Source organism: Harpia harpyja, chromosome 2 (genome assembly GCF_026419915.1).
Source record: "Harpia harpyja isolate bHarHar1 chromosome 2, bHarHar1 primary haplotype, whole genome shotgun sequence".
In the NCBI taxonomy this organism is placed as follows: Eukaryota; Metazoa; Chordata; class Aves; order Accipitriformes; family Accipitridae; genus Harpia; species Harpia harpyja.
In genome coordinates, this window is record NC_068941.1 from 41,287,317 (window position 1) to 41,304,609 (window position 17,293).

At 40.3% G+C, this 17,293-nt stretch overlaps 1 protein-coding gene across 2 annotated transcripts in view; it reads right to left on the reverse strand.

The window, feature by feature from the left end:
* The window catches only part of DCHS2 (dachsous cadherin-related 2), a 122,531-nt gene that overhangs the window by 31,651 nt on the left and 73,587 nt on the right, over nucleotides 1-17,293 (reverse strand). For both annotated transcript variants that reach the window (XR_008233549.1, XM_052777720.1), the window contains exons 5-10: nucleotides 15,719-16,738; nucleotides 14,107-14,294; nucleotides 13,376-13,475; nucleotides 6,535-6,692; nucleotides 4,499-5,336; nucleotides 3,405-3,644 (exon numbers count right to left, since the gene is read on the reverse strand). Coding sequence is in view for 1 of the 2 variants with exons in the window: in XM_052777720.1 (XP_052633680.1) it covers nucleotides 3,405-3,644; nucleotides 4,499-5,336; nucleotides 6,535-6,692; nucleotides 13,376-13,475; nucleotides 14,107-14,294; nucleotides 15,719-16,738 (2,544 nt within the window). In the remaining variant the exon portion in view is untranslated. The remainder of the gene's footprint in view (nucleotides 1-3,404; nucleotides 3,645-4,498; nucleotides 5,337-6,534; nucleotides 6,693-13,375; nucleotides 13,476-14,106; nucleotides 14,295-15,718; nucleotides 16,739-17,293) is intronic.

The following is a 17,293-nucleotide window of genomic DNA, read 5'->3' on the forward strand; positions in this document are numbered from 1 at the left end:
ACACCCAGTGGGAAGGGGGAGAGAATCAGGAAAAAAAAAAAAAGAAGTAAAACTCGTGGGTTGAGATAAGAACAGTTTAATAGGACAGAAAGGAAGAAAATAATAATGATAATAATAACAATAATAAAATGACAATAATAATAATAAAAGAATTGGAATATACAAAACAAGTGATGCACAATGCAGTTGCTCACCACTTGCTGACTGATGCCCAGTTAGTTCTCCAGCAGGGATCCCCCCCAGGCCAACTCCCCCCAGTTTATATACTGGGCATGATGTCCCATGGTATGGAATACCCCGTTGGCCAGTTTGGGTCAGCTGTCCTGGCTGTGTCCCCTCCCAGCTTCTTGTGCCCCTCCAGCCTTCTTGCTGGCTGGGCATGAGAAGCTGAAAAGTCCCTGACTTAGTCTAAACACTACTTAGCAACAGCTGAAGACATCAGTGTGTTACCAACATTCTTCTCATAGTGAACCCAAAACATAACACTATACCAGCTACTAGAAAGAAAAGTAACTCTATCCCAGACGAAACCAGGACACCTCACCATAGCACAGGCAGGCCCTGTGCTCCCACAACTTCTTGGAAGCAGCAGCCACGGCATTACACTGTGGATATGTCTAGTGCCAACACCAGTGAAGAAGCAATGGGAACAAATGTCCCCCCTGCCCCAAATCTAGGCTGAAGTCTCATCTTTATAATACTAGTGTTGTTAAGACCATGCTAATCCACGAATATGAGCAAGACAAAATGTCCAGTGAATGGCAGTAAGCCCTGTCTCATAACTCTAAGTCAGTGGTCCCCATTAATCTTCTGAGATTTTTCTCCTAAGGCTCCAGACATAACTACTGAACCACAGAGGGGCACATCAGCTTAAAAGCAAACCTTGATAAATGCTTCTTCAGTTCATTCAGAGCTTCTGCAAAGACGTACCTCAAGACAAACCCCTGACCTATCTTAAATAGGCTGCGGGCATGTTTGCTTTCCCATGCATTTTTTCCAGCATTTACGTGTACTACACGTGTCTTTACACTTGCATTTACTTGTGTTGTACTGTTAGATGTTGGCCTTGGGGTGGGTAGAGAGCTCCCACAGTGTAAGAGGACTTAGAGGAAAGGAGGCAACACAGAGTTGCAGTAAGTGCAGCTTTTGTTATGTGCAGGAGGGAGCTGGCCGAACAAGACGTTTCATGGATATCCACATGAAAGAAAATCATTACAACATTACAAGCAAAAATTTTAGTAGTGATTTCCAAAAAAAAACCACCACCAAAACAAAAAACCAACCTTTTGAACTGGAAGCAAGCTCACAACACAAAGGGTCAAACACAAAGAAGGTGACAGCTGCTTGCTTTCCTTCTTCCCTTCACAGGGAATGAGTAGTAAGACAAACAAAACAAAAGGTTGATGATGGCTGATATTGTCAGTAAAAATTATTCCTCCCTGTGGTCAGTCAGAAAACATATGAAGTGAAAAAAAAGCCACATCTGTGATGGGAGGAAAGTCCTCCACTGAGACTATGCAAATATTACTGTGATGTGAACTGCAATTTAAAGAGCGAATAAAAATAAAGTAAAAAATGTGATGTAAAAAATAAAAGAACACCATGAAAGGAGTTGTCTTATTCAAAAATTTTGTTCCAAAAATATAAGAAAAGTGAGTAGCATTATATTTATATGACTCCTATATAAATTCTATTTTCTTACATTATGAGCATCACTTCAGTGTTTGGAACAATACTGTTACACGCACATGACATGAGGCCAAATCAGGCAAATGTGAGAAAAAGACCCAACAGAAGGACTGTGGTTACTGAAAAATGTACTTTAGAAAAAAAAAAGCAGGAAGGAACCATCAGCCACAACAGTGCTCCAGCCCGAAGTGTCTGCACAGGCAGGCGCACACTGTGCCACCCAGTACACTTGGAATGCCCTTCCTCTCCACCCTGCCAAGCCACCCCCACTCCCTGCTCCTAACGGCTCCCAAAATTTCCCTTCTGCTGTATTTCCCACAAGATGTGCAATAAATAAATATAAGGGACAAAGAAAGGAGGGAGAGGAATCCGAGAAATTCCCACTTCTTTTTTCTATTATTTTGCAAATTTGTACTTCAAATACTGCCTTTTTTTTTATAGTGTGATCCACAAAAGAAAGAAAATACTTGGAAGAGTGAGCTACAGAGGTAGACTGTAATGCTGCTCAGCTGTCATGAAGATTTTCATAGACAGGGCTACCCACCTTTTCCTAATTTCTAAATATTTTACATACTTGTGGGAAAATGTCTCTTCTATATAGCACCTCTACTGAGCTCACATCAGCCTTTTGTAATCAATACATGCTCTACATTAAAATGACAAATCTTACTCAATACAGAAAACTATTTTGCTAACAAGACCTATTGTTTTATCTATTTTTCAGATAGCACAACCTTAAACTTAATTCTAAAGATGTGCAGAAAATGAACCCACAGTAAAAAGAAAGTCATTCACAGAGTTGAGACCACCTTTGGGCCAACTGCAGCAGCATTGTAGTATTTAATTCTCTTTCCAGATTTTATCTTTTCTGCAGACCACAGACTCTGTGTAACTGCTTCATGTTACACCAACTGTATGCACTGTGTGTGGTATTACTTAAGATAAGATTCTCTCCAGCACACAGACTACCTGTAACATCATATGCATTTAGATATTTCAAAAGAGCAGGTAGTTGAAGAACTGGAGGGAATTTTTCATTGTTCAGCAGAGTCTCTCACGTTTAGTGCTTACCTGTGATACAAAGAGCCTATGAACCACCCCTTCTTACTCATCCATTCTGCGTATGTTTGAAAAGCAATGCATTAACATTCTTACGTATGTAAAATCCTATTTGAAATCCAGAGCAGCTTCCACCATACCGTCACAGCACAACTAGCTGGAAAATCTTGGATGACAGTGCCCCTCTCTGGCGAGAAAAGATTAGTGCATATTTGCCGGTTCTGTCACAAAACCAGGCCCCTGGTCTAGTGAACTGTTTTAAAAATATTCAAACCACTCTGAGAGCAACAAAACGTTCAAATATTAACTTTAACTGAGCTGAACATTGTTTGCTAATTTACAAGCAGAGCACGCTGGCTACCTTCACATGAAAGCTACAGTACGCTGAGCTACTCTGCAACACGCAAGCGCATGTTTACATTTAATATACCAGTCAGAGCTGAAGCTACCCCAGCGTGTAAGTCAGAATACCTCCAAGCCCTCAATAAAGGTTGAGGGTCTGAACCAAAAGCCATGTTTTGAAACCCAAAACTCATACATCACCTTGGGAAAAGCACAACAGCTGTACACGCAAGCACAGCAGGCAGCAAGATTTAATCAGTTTAATAGTAATTTATGGTCCACAATGAAATTAATAGCAAAAAGACAGAAATTACCTGCATCTCTGTCCACAGCTTCCACCTTTATAACAAAGTCCCCTGGATGTTGGTTTTCACGAACTGCAGTCTCGTAAAGTTGCTTCAGAAATATCGGGGTCTCATCATTCACATCAAGAACAATGATGGTTAGAACCTGCGTGGCGGAGAGAGCTGGGCTGCCATCATCAAGAGCCATGACTGTCAAACTGTAGCGCTCCTGAATCTCACGGTCCAGAAGCTGGGCTGTAGTTAAGAGTCCTATTATAAAGAAAGAAGGTATTAAAAAAGTGTTCTGGTCCAGGTTAGGATCCCAGTTGTTCCAGCACTCACAGCTTCAATGTAACATCACTGTGCACACTGTGCCACTGCTCCAAGGCTTCCAAGACTTTGGAGTCAGTCATTACCTGTGATTCCCTTTAGAGTGCTGACTGGCCCAGAAATACTCATTTTGACATCAAGGGAAACCGGGATTCATAGAATATTTAAGAGAAGTTCAGAGATTTCTTTTTATTTAATTTTGGGCTTAACTTTTTAACTTTATTTAACTTAAATATTTGTCTTCTTTTGCACGCAAGCGACACAATTAGGAGCTCTACAAATCAGTGTCAGCTGTATCACATAACGGATTCAAAATCAGAATAAGAACGAGAAAATACTGCACCTATTAGGGTGAGAACATGTTCCGCCCACAGTGTAACGCACATTCCTTGATCTTGACTTTCCCTTTCATCATGTGTACGTATAGCAATACATGTGTGTGCACATGCTTTAAGTATGCGCCATGCAAAAATCAGAATGAAGCATTTCACTTGCACACACTTTCTTCCCACATTCCTTAATGCACTATTGGAAGGCACTCCAGTACATCTACACAACACAGTAATAGTGTCACGTGGAAATTTTTGAGCTGAGTCTCACTGAGCTTGCCTGCTGCACGTAGTACTGCCATGCTTGTGTGGTGCTCTGCCCAAGGTAATCACCCCTGAGGATGGTAAGTCACCTGGGTAGACTACCATAGTAATGTGGTATTTCAGTATTGCGTGGTATGCACTCCCCAATATTACCGTGAGAAGCACAGTACAAGAAAATCCAGAGAACAGAAGTTACAGTACCTGTGATTTTATCCAATACAAATGCTTTGTTTTCATTGCCTGAAAGAATGTGATATGTAACTTGTCCATTTCTTCCCTCATCAGGATCCTTTGCAATTATGTGGTGCACAAGGAAGCCCACCTCCACATCCTCCATGACGTAGGAAAGAGGCGAAGATGTAAAATTGGGACTGTTGTCATTGATATCTAAAATAACAATTTTTGCAGCCAAGGAATCAAGCCTGCGATCAGTCAGATTTATTGCCTGGTCTGCTGCAGACACTGTAAGGATCACAGAGCGAGTAGTCTCCCTGTCTAGTGGAAAAGCTGTGGTCAAGGTGCCATAGGAAGGGTGAATAAGAAATGGATTTTCACCCGTGTTAGTCATTTCTAGGGAATACTGTATTTTGCTGTTCAGAAAACTGCCATCTCCATCTTTTGCATTGAATGTGTAAACCAGAGTGCCAACAGGTACATTTTCCTCTATGCCAATCACTACAAAGTCATCTTGAAAATACGGAGAATGATCATTCTGATCTTCTACATCAATACTCAGGAAGACAGTGTTATTCTGTGGAGGATTACTATTATAATCCTTTATAATAACTTGCAAAAGGAAGTGCGAAGCTGTTTCATAGTCAAGTTCCTTGGAAAGATAAAGGTCTCCTGTCAAGCTATCCATTTCAAAATGAACATCATCATCTTTAGCAATACCGAAATGCAGTTTCCTGTTAGTCGTTAGATGATTATCAGGCCACTTCAGAGAATTCAACACTTGTGCAGGTTTAAAATTTTCAGGTACAACAAAGTGCTTGAAATCTTGAGAGAAGACAGATCTCCCATTGGGAAATGGGATTACCTACAACAAAAGACAAAGACTGCAATATTTTCCGATCATTATTATGAACAGTGTAATGAAAATTGTTTTCCTTAATTGAGAGTTTAATCATTTATTATATGTGACTGTTATTTATCCCAAGTATGCCTCAAAGCCAGAAAACAAAGTCAGCATGCTCCATAAGAATTCAAATAGTCCTTGGCCCGTCATTCCATAACGCTATCTTTCATTCCCATGTTAAAAAAAGGGACAAGACTGTCTCTCACCCTCTGAATCACAGGGGTCCAAAGACAGACAACTTGAATACTGCTATCTTTGCCCCTACTCTGGAGCACTTCAACACTCTTTCTACGTAGGACAGCATCACAGGGACAGGTGTGACAAAGCAAGCATGGCACATTATGCAGTTTTCCAAACACAAACAGATAGCTGGGGTTTTTTGAGGGTTGTTTATGTCATTACAGAGTTTCATTCATTATGGATTGCTGCTGTGTTCCAAGTTAATGCTTTAAAATGAAAGAATCTCTTTAACTGTGGGAACTGCATTTGCCTTGTCTTGACTGAAGCATTTTTTTCCAAGCTATCCAAAATTAACCATCTTTTGGGTGACATGAAAATAGCAGCCTCAGTGACGTTCAGCCTCTGATAAAGGAGCGCATAGGCAGCCTGGGCAAAGCAGCCCCACTGCAGCTCGATGAACAGCAGGTGGCTGACTGTGGAAAGAGCACACGCTGGATTTCACACGCCCATACAGAGCAGCCCTATATAAACCAGCACAACAGAATGAGCTATCCTTATACTGGGTTACAGAGACAGAATTTAGAAATAGAGTAACATAGAGGAGAAAAAAAAAAGCAAACTACCCTCTCCCCCACTTTCAGTCCCTCCTGATATTTGCTTTTCATTCTGCCTACCTGGATATTTTCCTTCTCCAGTGTTCCAGTGTTCATAATGACCTCCTACTAAAGCATAAACATCATCTATTTGCAAGACATCGCAGAATGCTGTTGTGTATTCTTAATAAATCAAAATGAGTCTGCCCTCTCGTTTCCTCCCTCAACGGAAAAAATGGCTAAAGAAAATTACCATGAGGCAAGGTGCTTATAATTTGGAACTTCTTCCTTTCTTCAGCTTATTTCTCTAGCTTCTCCCAAAATTCTTTTTTCAAAGTAACTAAGTATCTAACATAACTGTTCTATCCCTCAACATAAAAGAGTACCTGGATGTGAACAGCAGCATGTCCTTGAAGTGAAGGCGTGCCCTGGTCCCTGGCTGTGACCATCATTCTGTAGTCTGATCTCTCAGCATATGACAGAGACCGGGTTGTTCTTAACTCCCCACTGACAGCATCAATCTGGAAGTATCCTATATCCTCTTCTTTGGGGAAAAAATGGGTATGAGTTATTGCAGATCTCTTCAGCTTGCCTCCATAGTACTGAACATTGTAATTAACAGTAAAAAAGAGTAGGACCCAGAGGAAAGGGAACCTGCTGCACTCATTTGGATCACCTCTTCTTCCTTCATTGAGTACATAGTTATTATAAACCACTTACTCTGGATTTAGAAAGCTACAGAGAGAAATGCTATGGAGTACTAGAGTGACTGCTCAATTTTATAGCAACATCATTCACACCAATGGTGTGTGCATCAAGAGAGCAGCAGACAACCCAGGATTGGTACTCCTACTTCCAACATAAGTTGGCAGGCAGGGCCAGAGAAATAATTAAGTCTTCGTCTCTGAACTGGCATGAAGGGTCAAGCAAGTGATGCTGGATACACAGCTGGCTCATATCCCTCGCAGACTATGGGTTAGTGAAGAGCCCTATCTACCCCTAAGACACCATAACTGCAGTGATGCCACGGGCCCTGCCTGTGCTCTGAACCAGGACCTAAGTAGGAGTAGCTAAAATCTTACAGTAAATTATTGCAGACCAACATGTGAATATTAGAAATTATGCTTACATCTTTCATCAAAGACTGGCCGCATGCTAATAACAAGCAACTTCTAATTAAAATTACTATTTAGACCTACAACATATTACACTTATTCTAGAGTTGCAAAGAAAAATTCTACCACAGAAGAGCAAATAGCTCTTTGTGACTTAGAATCATAGAATCATTTAGGTTGGAAAAGAACCTTAAGATTGAGTCCAACTGTAAACCTAACACTACCAAGTCCACCACTAAACCATGTCCCTAAGCACCACATGTACATGTCTTTTAAATACCTTCAGGGATGGTGACTCTACCACTTCCCGGGGCAGCCTGTTCCAGTGCTTGATAACCCTTTCGGTGAAGAATTTTTTCCTAAAATCCAATCTAAACCTCCTCTGGTGCAACTTGAGGCCGTTTCCTCTTATCCTATCACTTGTTACCTGGGAAAAGAGATTGACACCCACCTCCCCCATTTTTAAGGAATGCAATACAAATTACTCTCTAATTTTCAGTAAAATGGGGAAGTATCTATTACTTGGTATACCTTACCAGAAACTTAGAAAATCGAATTTGTCATAACTACTTCTCTCTTAAAATACTATGCAAAAAATTTTTTGCTATGTGAATTTTTAATGAGGTGTGCTAGTGGGTTAAACAAAGTCATGCAGTATAACAGCTGCTATTCTAATAAGCAACTATGGTAAAAATAAATTCAGTGCAGATGTAGTACACAAAACACACATAAACTATATTTCCATTGGCACCTAAGTGAGCATGAAGCTGTTTATGTTCTCCAAATCTGCACATGCAAACTAGTTAGCTGCACATATAGATGTTCATTTTTGTATCCAATCACTTCACCTGCAACTGTAAAATATTTGCACCTGCAGAATTTGAAAAAACACTGAGCAGGCCAGTTAGAAATCAGGGTTTTCACAATCAACAAATAGGAGATTTTTCCAATATTGTTCTGCTATTTTTGACTGCCTATAGGTTTCTAATGCTCCATGAGTCCCTTCTGGGTTGACTCTTGCAGTCTGGAACGTAACGAGGAAATTGCCAACAAAAGGAAACAATATGTAGAGACAATTATATTGAATGAGACAGTCCTGCATTCTGCATTTTTCATGATAGTTTCAAAATAGTAATGACGCTGTATTACTGTTTTCATAAATAGCTTTTGGTTACTTTCCTGGTTTAGGTCCCAACAGTGTATGTCTACATTCACAGATACGCTATTTTGTTCCATATAATGTTTCAGGACACAAAATCCCAGCTAAGCAAAAGGCAGAGGAGATATGAAAAACGGAAAACATAACATGAATTGCATGCATATATTTTTAACATTTTGCTAAAACTGACATTTAAAATAACTAATAGGGAGAACTAACAAAAAAAAGACAACAGTAAACAGAAGTGCACAAAAACTATTCACTTCATTTTTCTACCAAAATGGAGCTACAGTTACCAAACTGAACTAAAAAATAAAAAAATAGTTTAAAAAAAAATATCAGAGAACAAAAACATTGCAAGTACATAATTGAAATCTAAGCATGAGGCTATGAGGCTTCAGCAGTGATGAGGACAGTCAGTACCTCTTAGCATAAAGACCAATACTTGTTTTTCTGTTTCAAGTAGCAGAACATAAATAGCTAAGCTCAGCTGAAATGGGTGTCAGTCCACAGAGCTTCTGAAGGGTTGAAGCTTATTTGATAGGGGAAAGGAATGGTCAGAATCTACATTTCTGAATAAAATAAAAGACAGCTGGTCAGAAAAGAAATTACCAGTAGTGTTATTCACTAGAGACTACAATTCCACTAAAATCCAAATATTGCATGAAATGGTAAGTTTTGTACTTATTTTGGTGGCAATAAAAGTAACAGAAAAGTCTGATAATGTCGGAAAGAGGTATTGTATAAAACTAGAACCCCTTGGGACTTACATTTCGAAAGTACTTCTCATTTTCATCTTTTTTATCTGGTACTGCGTAATAAAGACAGTCAAAACTGAAACATCTTATTTCTATTTTTCCGGTATTTTTACCAGTCTATTTTGTAATTTATTCATGGACAATTTCAAAGTGTAGCCATTTGATTCCAAATCAGAAAAAAATTCAAGAAAATAAATCCTTATGAAATGGATTTCCCTACATCTACAGACAGACTAATCAAACTTTTACACTACATTTTGTGGCTAAAGCAATTGAATTCAGTTCTGAATTTCAAAGCTTACCTGAAGACAGATCTTGCTTTTCAACTGATTTAATAGATGACATCAGAGAAGAGATAGACCACTTTTGAATACTTTTGCCCAAGATTACTGAGGGCAAGTGCATGTGAGCAGTAGGTTGCTCACTTTCTAAATACACTCCAAATTCTACTCCTCATTCTTTTGGAAGTTCAAAATGAGGAATAAGGGAAAAAGTGGGTTTAAGTTTTACGCTCAAAGAGCATGTCAGTCATTGCTCTAAAAGCTCATGCTGCCTGCACTTCCAGAAAGATTTGCTCAGTTTTCATCTCCATTAGTCACCTGAATTAGGCAACTGCTGCTTGTATCACACACCCTAAAGATGTCCCTTTTTGTATGAAGGGAAAAGGGAGAAAGTATAGGAGAAATCAATAAGAAAGAAGGAAATTGAGAAGAGCAGATGAAGCATGGAACAGAAAAAAATTAAATTTCTCAATAACTTGACTATAATGGGCCCAGTATCTTCTTGTGCTTGCAACTTTATCCTAACCTGCCAATAAACAGATATGCTTTTTCACTTAAATTTTCCACCTCTGCATTGTCCAACCTGTTGGCCAGCCTTTCATTTACACGAGGTTCTCCAAAGCCCAGGCACCTTCTCAACTCTGTGCTCTCAAACATAATCACAGAAACTGCAGTTTTGGACAAAAAAAGATGGCCTGAGAAACCCCAGGCAATGTGTGGCTGTGAACTTTGGCAGAGCATTTAAGCCTTCCAGGGACTGGCATTCAGGCAAAATGGCCCAGAAAGCAGACAGAAGGTAACACTAGAGTTTTCTCAGATATTCATGACCTCAGTGTGCAGTAATAGTTAGCTACATATTTTTGCCCAATTTCCTGAAGAACTGTATCTTTCCCAGGTTTTAAAATACTTAGTGCCTTGGCCATCTCATTCTCCTTTGAGATTAAAGAAAATTTGTTTCTCTTCACAGAAAAGAGGAAGGCAATGCCATGGCTCCCAAAGACCTTGAACACCATGAGGCTGCTGCAGAAATGCAGCCCTCTGCAAGTCTAGGAATGCTCCCTACATGCTGCTAGCAAATCACCCTGGAGAACAAGTACTTGTCTACAGACATACGTACAGCACTTGTTAATTCCTGTGTGTTAGCAGTGTAAACCGGGCTTCTCCTAGCACTCTGGTGGTCAAGTGCTAATCTATCCACAGAATTGGTCCAAATACAACTGTAAAAGCCTCTACTTTGCCAGTGCTAGTCTTAACACATAAAGTAATAGTTTATGATACACTACAAATACAGACTAATTTTTGTTATAAATGCTATACTATAACCTATTGACAGTCACAAAGGCGGCCAGGCAAACCACTTTGCAATTGTCAGCACCACTAAGGAATAGCACACATAGCTGGGATTCACCTCTCTCTGAATTAGGTTACTCTTACAGTGACAACACAAAAGTGGAGGTATGGCAATATGATCATGCATTTCCATACACGTGAATATTTAAGAATGATCTGGTTTGATTTTCTGGGAATTAGAGAGGGGCATTTTGAAGGAAACACTTCTCCTCTGAAGGCTAAAATTCATCTGTTGTGTAAGCCTCATAGTTCTTTTACAGATTCTTCCTTATGTAATATGTTGGCATTTGCCATCAACCCTCATGCATAGCTTAATCTATTGCTGCTATCTTGGTGTTTCTTTAAGGTCTCAAGAACATTAAAAATTACCCAGTGACTCTTACAAGCTTAACAGCTGACACTGACACTCATAGCTCTTAATCTTCTGGCAGTCCCTCAACTGTTGAAAAGAGCACTGGTCTGCATGCAGTCCTCCAATTAACCTGGTGTCTTTGTGTTTAACAAATATGGCTGTAAATCAGATCATATTTCTTCTCCATATTTTAGCACTGAACAATGTCCCCGAACAAGAAAACACTATTTTAAATATAAACCAGGCAAGAACTTCACCATGAAACAGAAGACCAGATGTTAAAGGCTTTGAGCCAACTAACAACAACAACAAAAATCAGTATCAGAGAAGCTCAGCTGCTTCTGGATTTGTTTATCGGGAAAATATCTAGTTCCAAGGCTGGGAGGGCTCTTTTAGTGGGGTTTTTTGGTGCTGTTTTTATCCTTTTGTTCTTTCTAGAGACAGCATTTGCAAGACCAGTCGTATTTTGTGTTGCTAGTCATTTTTATAATTTGAACTCTAACTTACTCCCCTCTGGGGCTCTACAGTGAAGCCAGTAAGAAAATCCAATGTATAGTTTGAAGGAAGGGAATATAGTTAGATACACAGACAGGCAGAGACCCCTGAAGAACACTTCCTGTGTTGCCTGGCCACCACCCTTCAAACAAAGGGTTGGGCACTACTCATTCCCTTTGTCTTAAGGGGGATCATTTCCTGCAAAATATTATTATTCACAATGCAGAAGTCTACGATTCTCTCCAGTTCCCTCTGGAAGAGGCAGTCACTTGTATCCAAATTAAGGGAATAATAGTATGGCCATAAACTGACCCTACAGTCTTTTATTATCTACATATATTTCAACTGCAAAATTTCCAATAGAGTTGTTAAATGTCTCATTTTTTTTAAGCATCTCTTGGTGGAAGAGAGCAGAGTTAGTTCTCTGGCCCTTGTGGATTTGGAACTTAAAGTCCTTCCATTACTCCACAGAAGTCAAAAGGGTACATAAAGACACAGTATAACATAATCCACAGGAATCTTCTGGTAATTTCAGCCTTGGCAAGAAGAGGCTACAGATTCCCTTGCTCTTTAAGAGTGAGGAGTAATGTAGCTTTGCAGTATTTTGTTCTTTACTCTGCAGTGACAAATAATTGTAATGAGTTTAAACCAACCGAGCCCACATTTGAGCTCTGCCTACACAAAAGAGAACACCTGAGGAAATGCACTGAGTGGATGGAAGTATTGGAAATGCTTTCTTGCTCTGATGAAACAGTATGCTCTGTGTGCAAATTACCGTAGACTACAAATACCGAGCTTAAAAGGTATTCATTACATTAAGCTGCTAGAATACAGCAGGTACCAAAATAAAGAAATAGTTCTGTTCTTGGCAGCTCTTGCTGTTTTGAACCAATAGTAAAGGAAAGCAGGAGAAACAGACATCTTTTCCTCACTGGTTACAGACGGAGTTCTCCTTTGCATAAAAGTGTACCAAGTGGCATGCAGCAAAAATGGAGATCACATCTATGTCTCTTACTAGTATTAATGCCCCAGTCCTACTCATGTTCTAATTTTGCACCTTCTGTTATTGATTTCACTGCAAGCAAAACTGGATCCCATAGCTTACCCCAGAAGTGAACTACTACATGTAGGAATTACGGGGAAAACTAAAGAGAAGTGTTTTTAAGTGGCCATGCTATGTCAGGCTAACGCAGTGCTAAACAAAGGGTGAAACATGAACTAAAAACCACAAGCCTCACTGTTTGCCCAGATTATCTGTTGATCCTTCTGATCCCTGTCTCAGACTGTCATGAACAGTTCTTTTAGCAGGAAAAATTTTCAATTGGTCATGGGAAAAGGGAGATCATCTTTCCTTTAAGATGTTAAACAACTGACTGAAACACAAAACTGCACAGTACAAGACCATAGTCCTAATCTCTTCTGAGTGCTGTTTGAATGGTCTCTGGCCAGCCACATAAGCAACCAAACTCCTGGGAAGATGGGGGGAAGGGAGGAAGGAAGGAAGGAAGGACGGACAGACGGAAGGACAGAAAGGTAGCTGCTTGCACCTCCTTAGATACTTCATAAGACATACCATGGTCACGATTCCTATTTACGCAGGCACCTTTATTCCAACAAACACAACATAGACATAAAATCCTGTATGCATATACGGCACCTCTAAAACTCTAGTTATTTCAATGTATCCTTTCTTATGAATAACACTTTAAATTCTTACCTGATTCTATTGAATACAATACAACACCGTTGTTTCCAGAATCAAAGTCTTTTGCAAAGACAGTGGTAATACGTGTCCCTGACGGCTGCCCTTCCAAAACCTGTCATCAAGCATTTTATAAATAATTTGCAAATATACATGGATAACAGCAAGTCTTAAAATAAATCCCTTGCCATAACACAAGAGTTTATCTGTTACTCTATTTTCCGTTTCAGTAATATTTACAGTCAGTGCAAAGAGCATTTCAGGAAATCGTTAAATAATACAGTTCTAGCAATCCTCTGTTACGGTCTGCATATATTGCTAATTCGAAAATCTGTACTACAGCAGACTCAGATGTTAGAAATTAAAAGAGATTCTACCGCACACATAAATAAAATTATACACGTCTATCCTTTACATCTAACAGAATACACGGCGGAGAATCGTCATCATTTGATAAAGCCTGATACTCCCAAACACACCCGAGCCTCAATTAAGAACGGGGCCGGTTTCTATTTCGCTGCAGCACCGTCACCGTTTCCCAGCACAGGGGTTTGGGCTCCCACCACAGGGTGGTGCTCGGAGCAAGGCAGCGCATCCCGCCGGCAGCACCCACCTGGGCGTGCAGCACCCACCTGGGCGTGCAGCACCCACCTGGAGGTGCAGCACCCACCTGGAGGTGCAGCACCCACCTGGGCGTGCAGCACCCACCTGGAGGTGCAGCACCCACCTGGGCGTGCAGCACCCACCTGGAGGTGCAGCTCCCGCCCGAGTGCCGCCTGAGGGAAGAGGGGCTTATTGTCGTTGAGGTCCCTCACTGCGATGTACACTGCTGCCGTGGCGTTCAGCTGCGGTGAGCCATGGTCGGTCACTAGCACGGTCAGCTGGTGGTGAGCGTGTTTTTCACGGTCTAGTGCAACCCAGTTTATGATTTCACCTGACGGACAAAGAAAATGAAGGAGGAAGGGAGTTAGATCTTTACTGTGTGCTACCACTCATCATATTACATGCAATTATACTTCTAATTTAACGTGAAATAACAATACATGTCTTCTGATACACCTTACTGCTCACATTAAAACCTCAGCTTCCCAAGCTCCATTCCATAGAAACGTTCTGTCAATCATAGTTTGCACTTGTACTTTAGTACTGTATTACATCCTTTACTATACAGTGGATGCCCCAGAGCAAAGGTGTAAAACAGTATGAACCAACACACCGAACCCCCAAAGAAATCCATCTGGCCTTTTCTTCACCACACTTCAGGACAGATAATATATGAGCACCGGGTTTTAACTGCTGACAACGGCCTTTATTAGGCCCCTGGGCTAGGAAATGCTCAACACAATGTCTGTACATTAATCAGGAACCCTTATGTCTCCTATACGTTCTGGTAAACCCAGTGAATAAATCTGACCCAATCTTCTCTCCATCTGCTCAACCTTACTCAATATAGCTGTAGATTTGCAATTGACCAAAGTCCTTCACACAGATAGCCACATATTATTTTAAGATCTTCTTGGTTAACTCCTAGTACTCTGCCTTTAAACTTCCATAAACGTACTCAACAGGAACCTGCTTTGAAATGACAATTTTATTTTGAGATTCACACAGAGAAATTCTGGGAGACCTTATTCACTCCCATGAGGGCAGGACATCTGGGAACAAGAATTTTAAACAGCAGATCTTTGCTCGCTACGTATCATTTTGCTAAACCGGATTATTTACAGTGCCTGTGGTCCCTACAGGATTCCCTTCCTCTGGGCTCTCCATGCTGTGGTCTGTGGTGTTATACTGTGTGGACAGAGTACCTATTACTCAAAGCATTTGGGATTCACTGCAGAGTACACCCTGTGCCGTGAAACATTTCTCTCAGCTAATTTGATTTCTGTGGTGCCATGTACAACATGAACTCAGGTTTGATGTAACTTACAGAAGTTTTCACAAATATTTTAAATCACTGTAACTGTCAAATGTCATAGTTACCTTTACAGGTTTTTATGACTGATCTGTACTTTTCAACTGTACTTCATCACAGGCAATTAAGTTCCTCATATGAACTACTGAAGCTATAACTTAAAACTCCTTTTAATTTGTTACAGTCAAACACTGAAACTTATGACCAAGTGACCAGAATGAAGTCATGAAAAAAATAAAATCCTAAGGGTTAGTTCATTCTTCATGAACATATATTAGATTTATTTCATTCCCCAAATTGTGAAGCTCTGAGTTAGAATATTCACATATCAACCCAAGAGATTCACAGCAGTTCCTGAAAGCTTTACTCTTTACTTCCATTCCCCTAGGGAAGGCTGCTTTCCAAAAGCAATATTAGGCAGATTACAAATCATAAAATGCTACCTGTGTTGGAATTCATCTTGAAATACTTTCCATCAGACAAAAGGAAATAGGAAAGTTGTCCGTTTCTTCCTGAGTCTTTGTCAACAGCTGTGATGGTGCCAACCACACCCCTGGGAATTGGATTTTCCTCCATTTCAAAGAAGTAGCTCTCATGCAGAAACATGGGAGAATTATCATTTTCATCCAGGACATTAACTATTACCGATGTACTTGCATTTTGCCTGAGGTTTTCATCCTCGGAGGTGCTGACCAGGGCTCTGAAACTTAGTATCTGTGCACATTCATAGTTCAAATGTTTCCGAAGATAAATCCAGCCAGTATCAGAGCTGATTCCAAATGCAACAGAATCCGTGCTAGGCTCTAAGGAATACGTCAGCTTGGAGGTAACACTGTGTGGATCAAGTGAGTGGGCTTGAACCTGAAGGATTCGGGCACCTGGAGAGGTGGCTTCACTGATTTCTACTTGATACACCAAGTTCTGAAAAACCAAAGTAGGGCCCATCTTCTGCTCTTCAATAATCACTGTCAACATCAGCAAAGAAGTCAGAGGAGGACTGCCATAGTCTTCAGCTGCTATGTGTAGAGTATACTCCCGCTGCTTATCCGCAAACACTGTCCTAGTGAGGTTTACCACTCCAAGGTTTGGATCAATGCTGAATGCATTTGACTGCTTGCTTGCAATACTATATTTGATTGCCCCATTCAGGCCACTGTCTTTGTCTTCTGCATGAGCAATGTAGACAGCGGTGCCAGGGGGCTGGGTATGTGAAATAGTTACCTTGTCGGATTTGGTAAGAAATACTGGAGGGTTGTCATTAATATCTACCACAGATATGTTGACCTGGGTGCTACCATAGACAGGGGAGTTACCCAACTGTGACTGAACAGTGAGCACCACAACAGACTGGGTTTCATGGTCAAGCTGTTGTTTGGTGCGGATGATACCAAACTGGGGATCAATAGAGAATCTTCCATGTGGATCACCGGAGGAAATTCTGTAAGAAACCACTTCTAAAGAATCTAGAAATGGAAATAACAACAAAAAATGTAAAAAAAAAAAAAAAAAAAAAAAAAAAAAAGAGAGAGAGAGAAAGAAAGAAAGTGATAATATGAAGGTTGGTACGAACATCTGTGAAGAATGCATGCTGTTAAATTCAGTGGAATAAATGTAAGCTACACAGATGTTTGACTTCCTTGGGCTTTTTATGCTTCCTTCTTCCTGTCCCTGGAGCCCTTCAGTAAAATATGACTGTATACAGTTTGTCCACTTGTGCACCGTTTGCTTTTCATCTCACTGGTATGATAAAACTCTATAGAGGAAATAGTATAAGAGCCTCTTGTTTTTCCCTTTTCTAAAATATAGAAAAAACACTCTTATAAATTAGTCTTATGGGAGTAATTTCATTACACACAGGCATTCACTATAGCAAGGAATGAAACAGGTGGCAGTTCTCTGAAAGAAGTGCATTTTACTGAACTTACTGTTCATGGATGACCATTGCTATAACCTTTACACATCAGATGCTACCTAAAGCAAAAGCTATCTAAAGGTTCAGGCTTATTACCAAAGGCGCT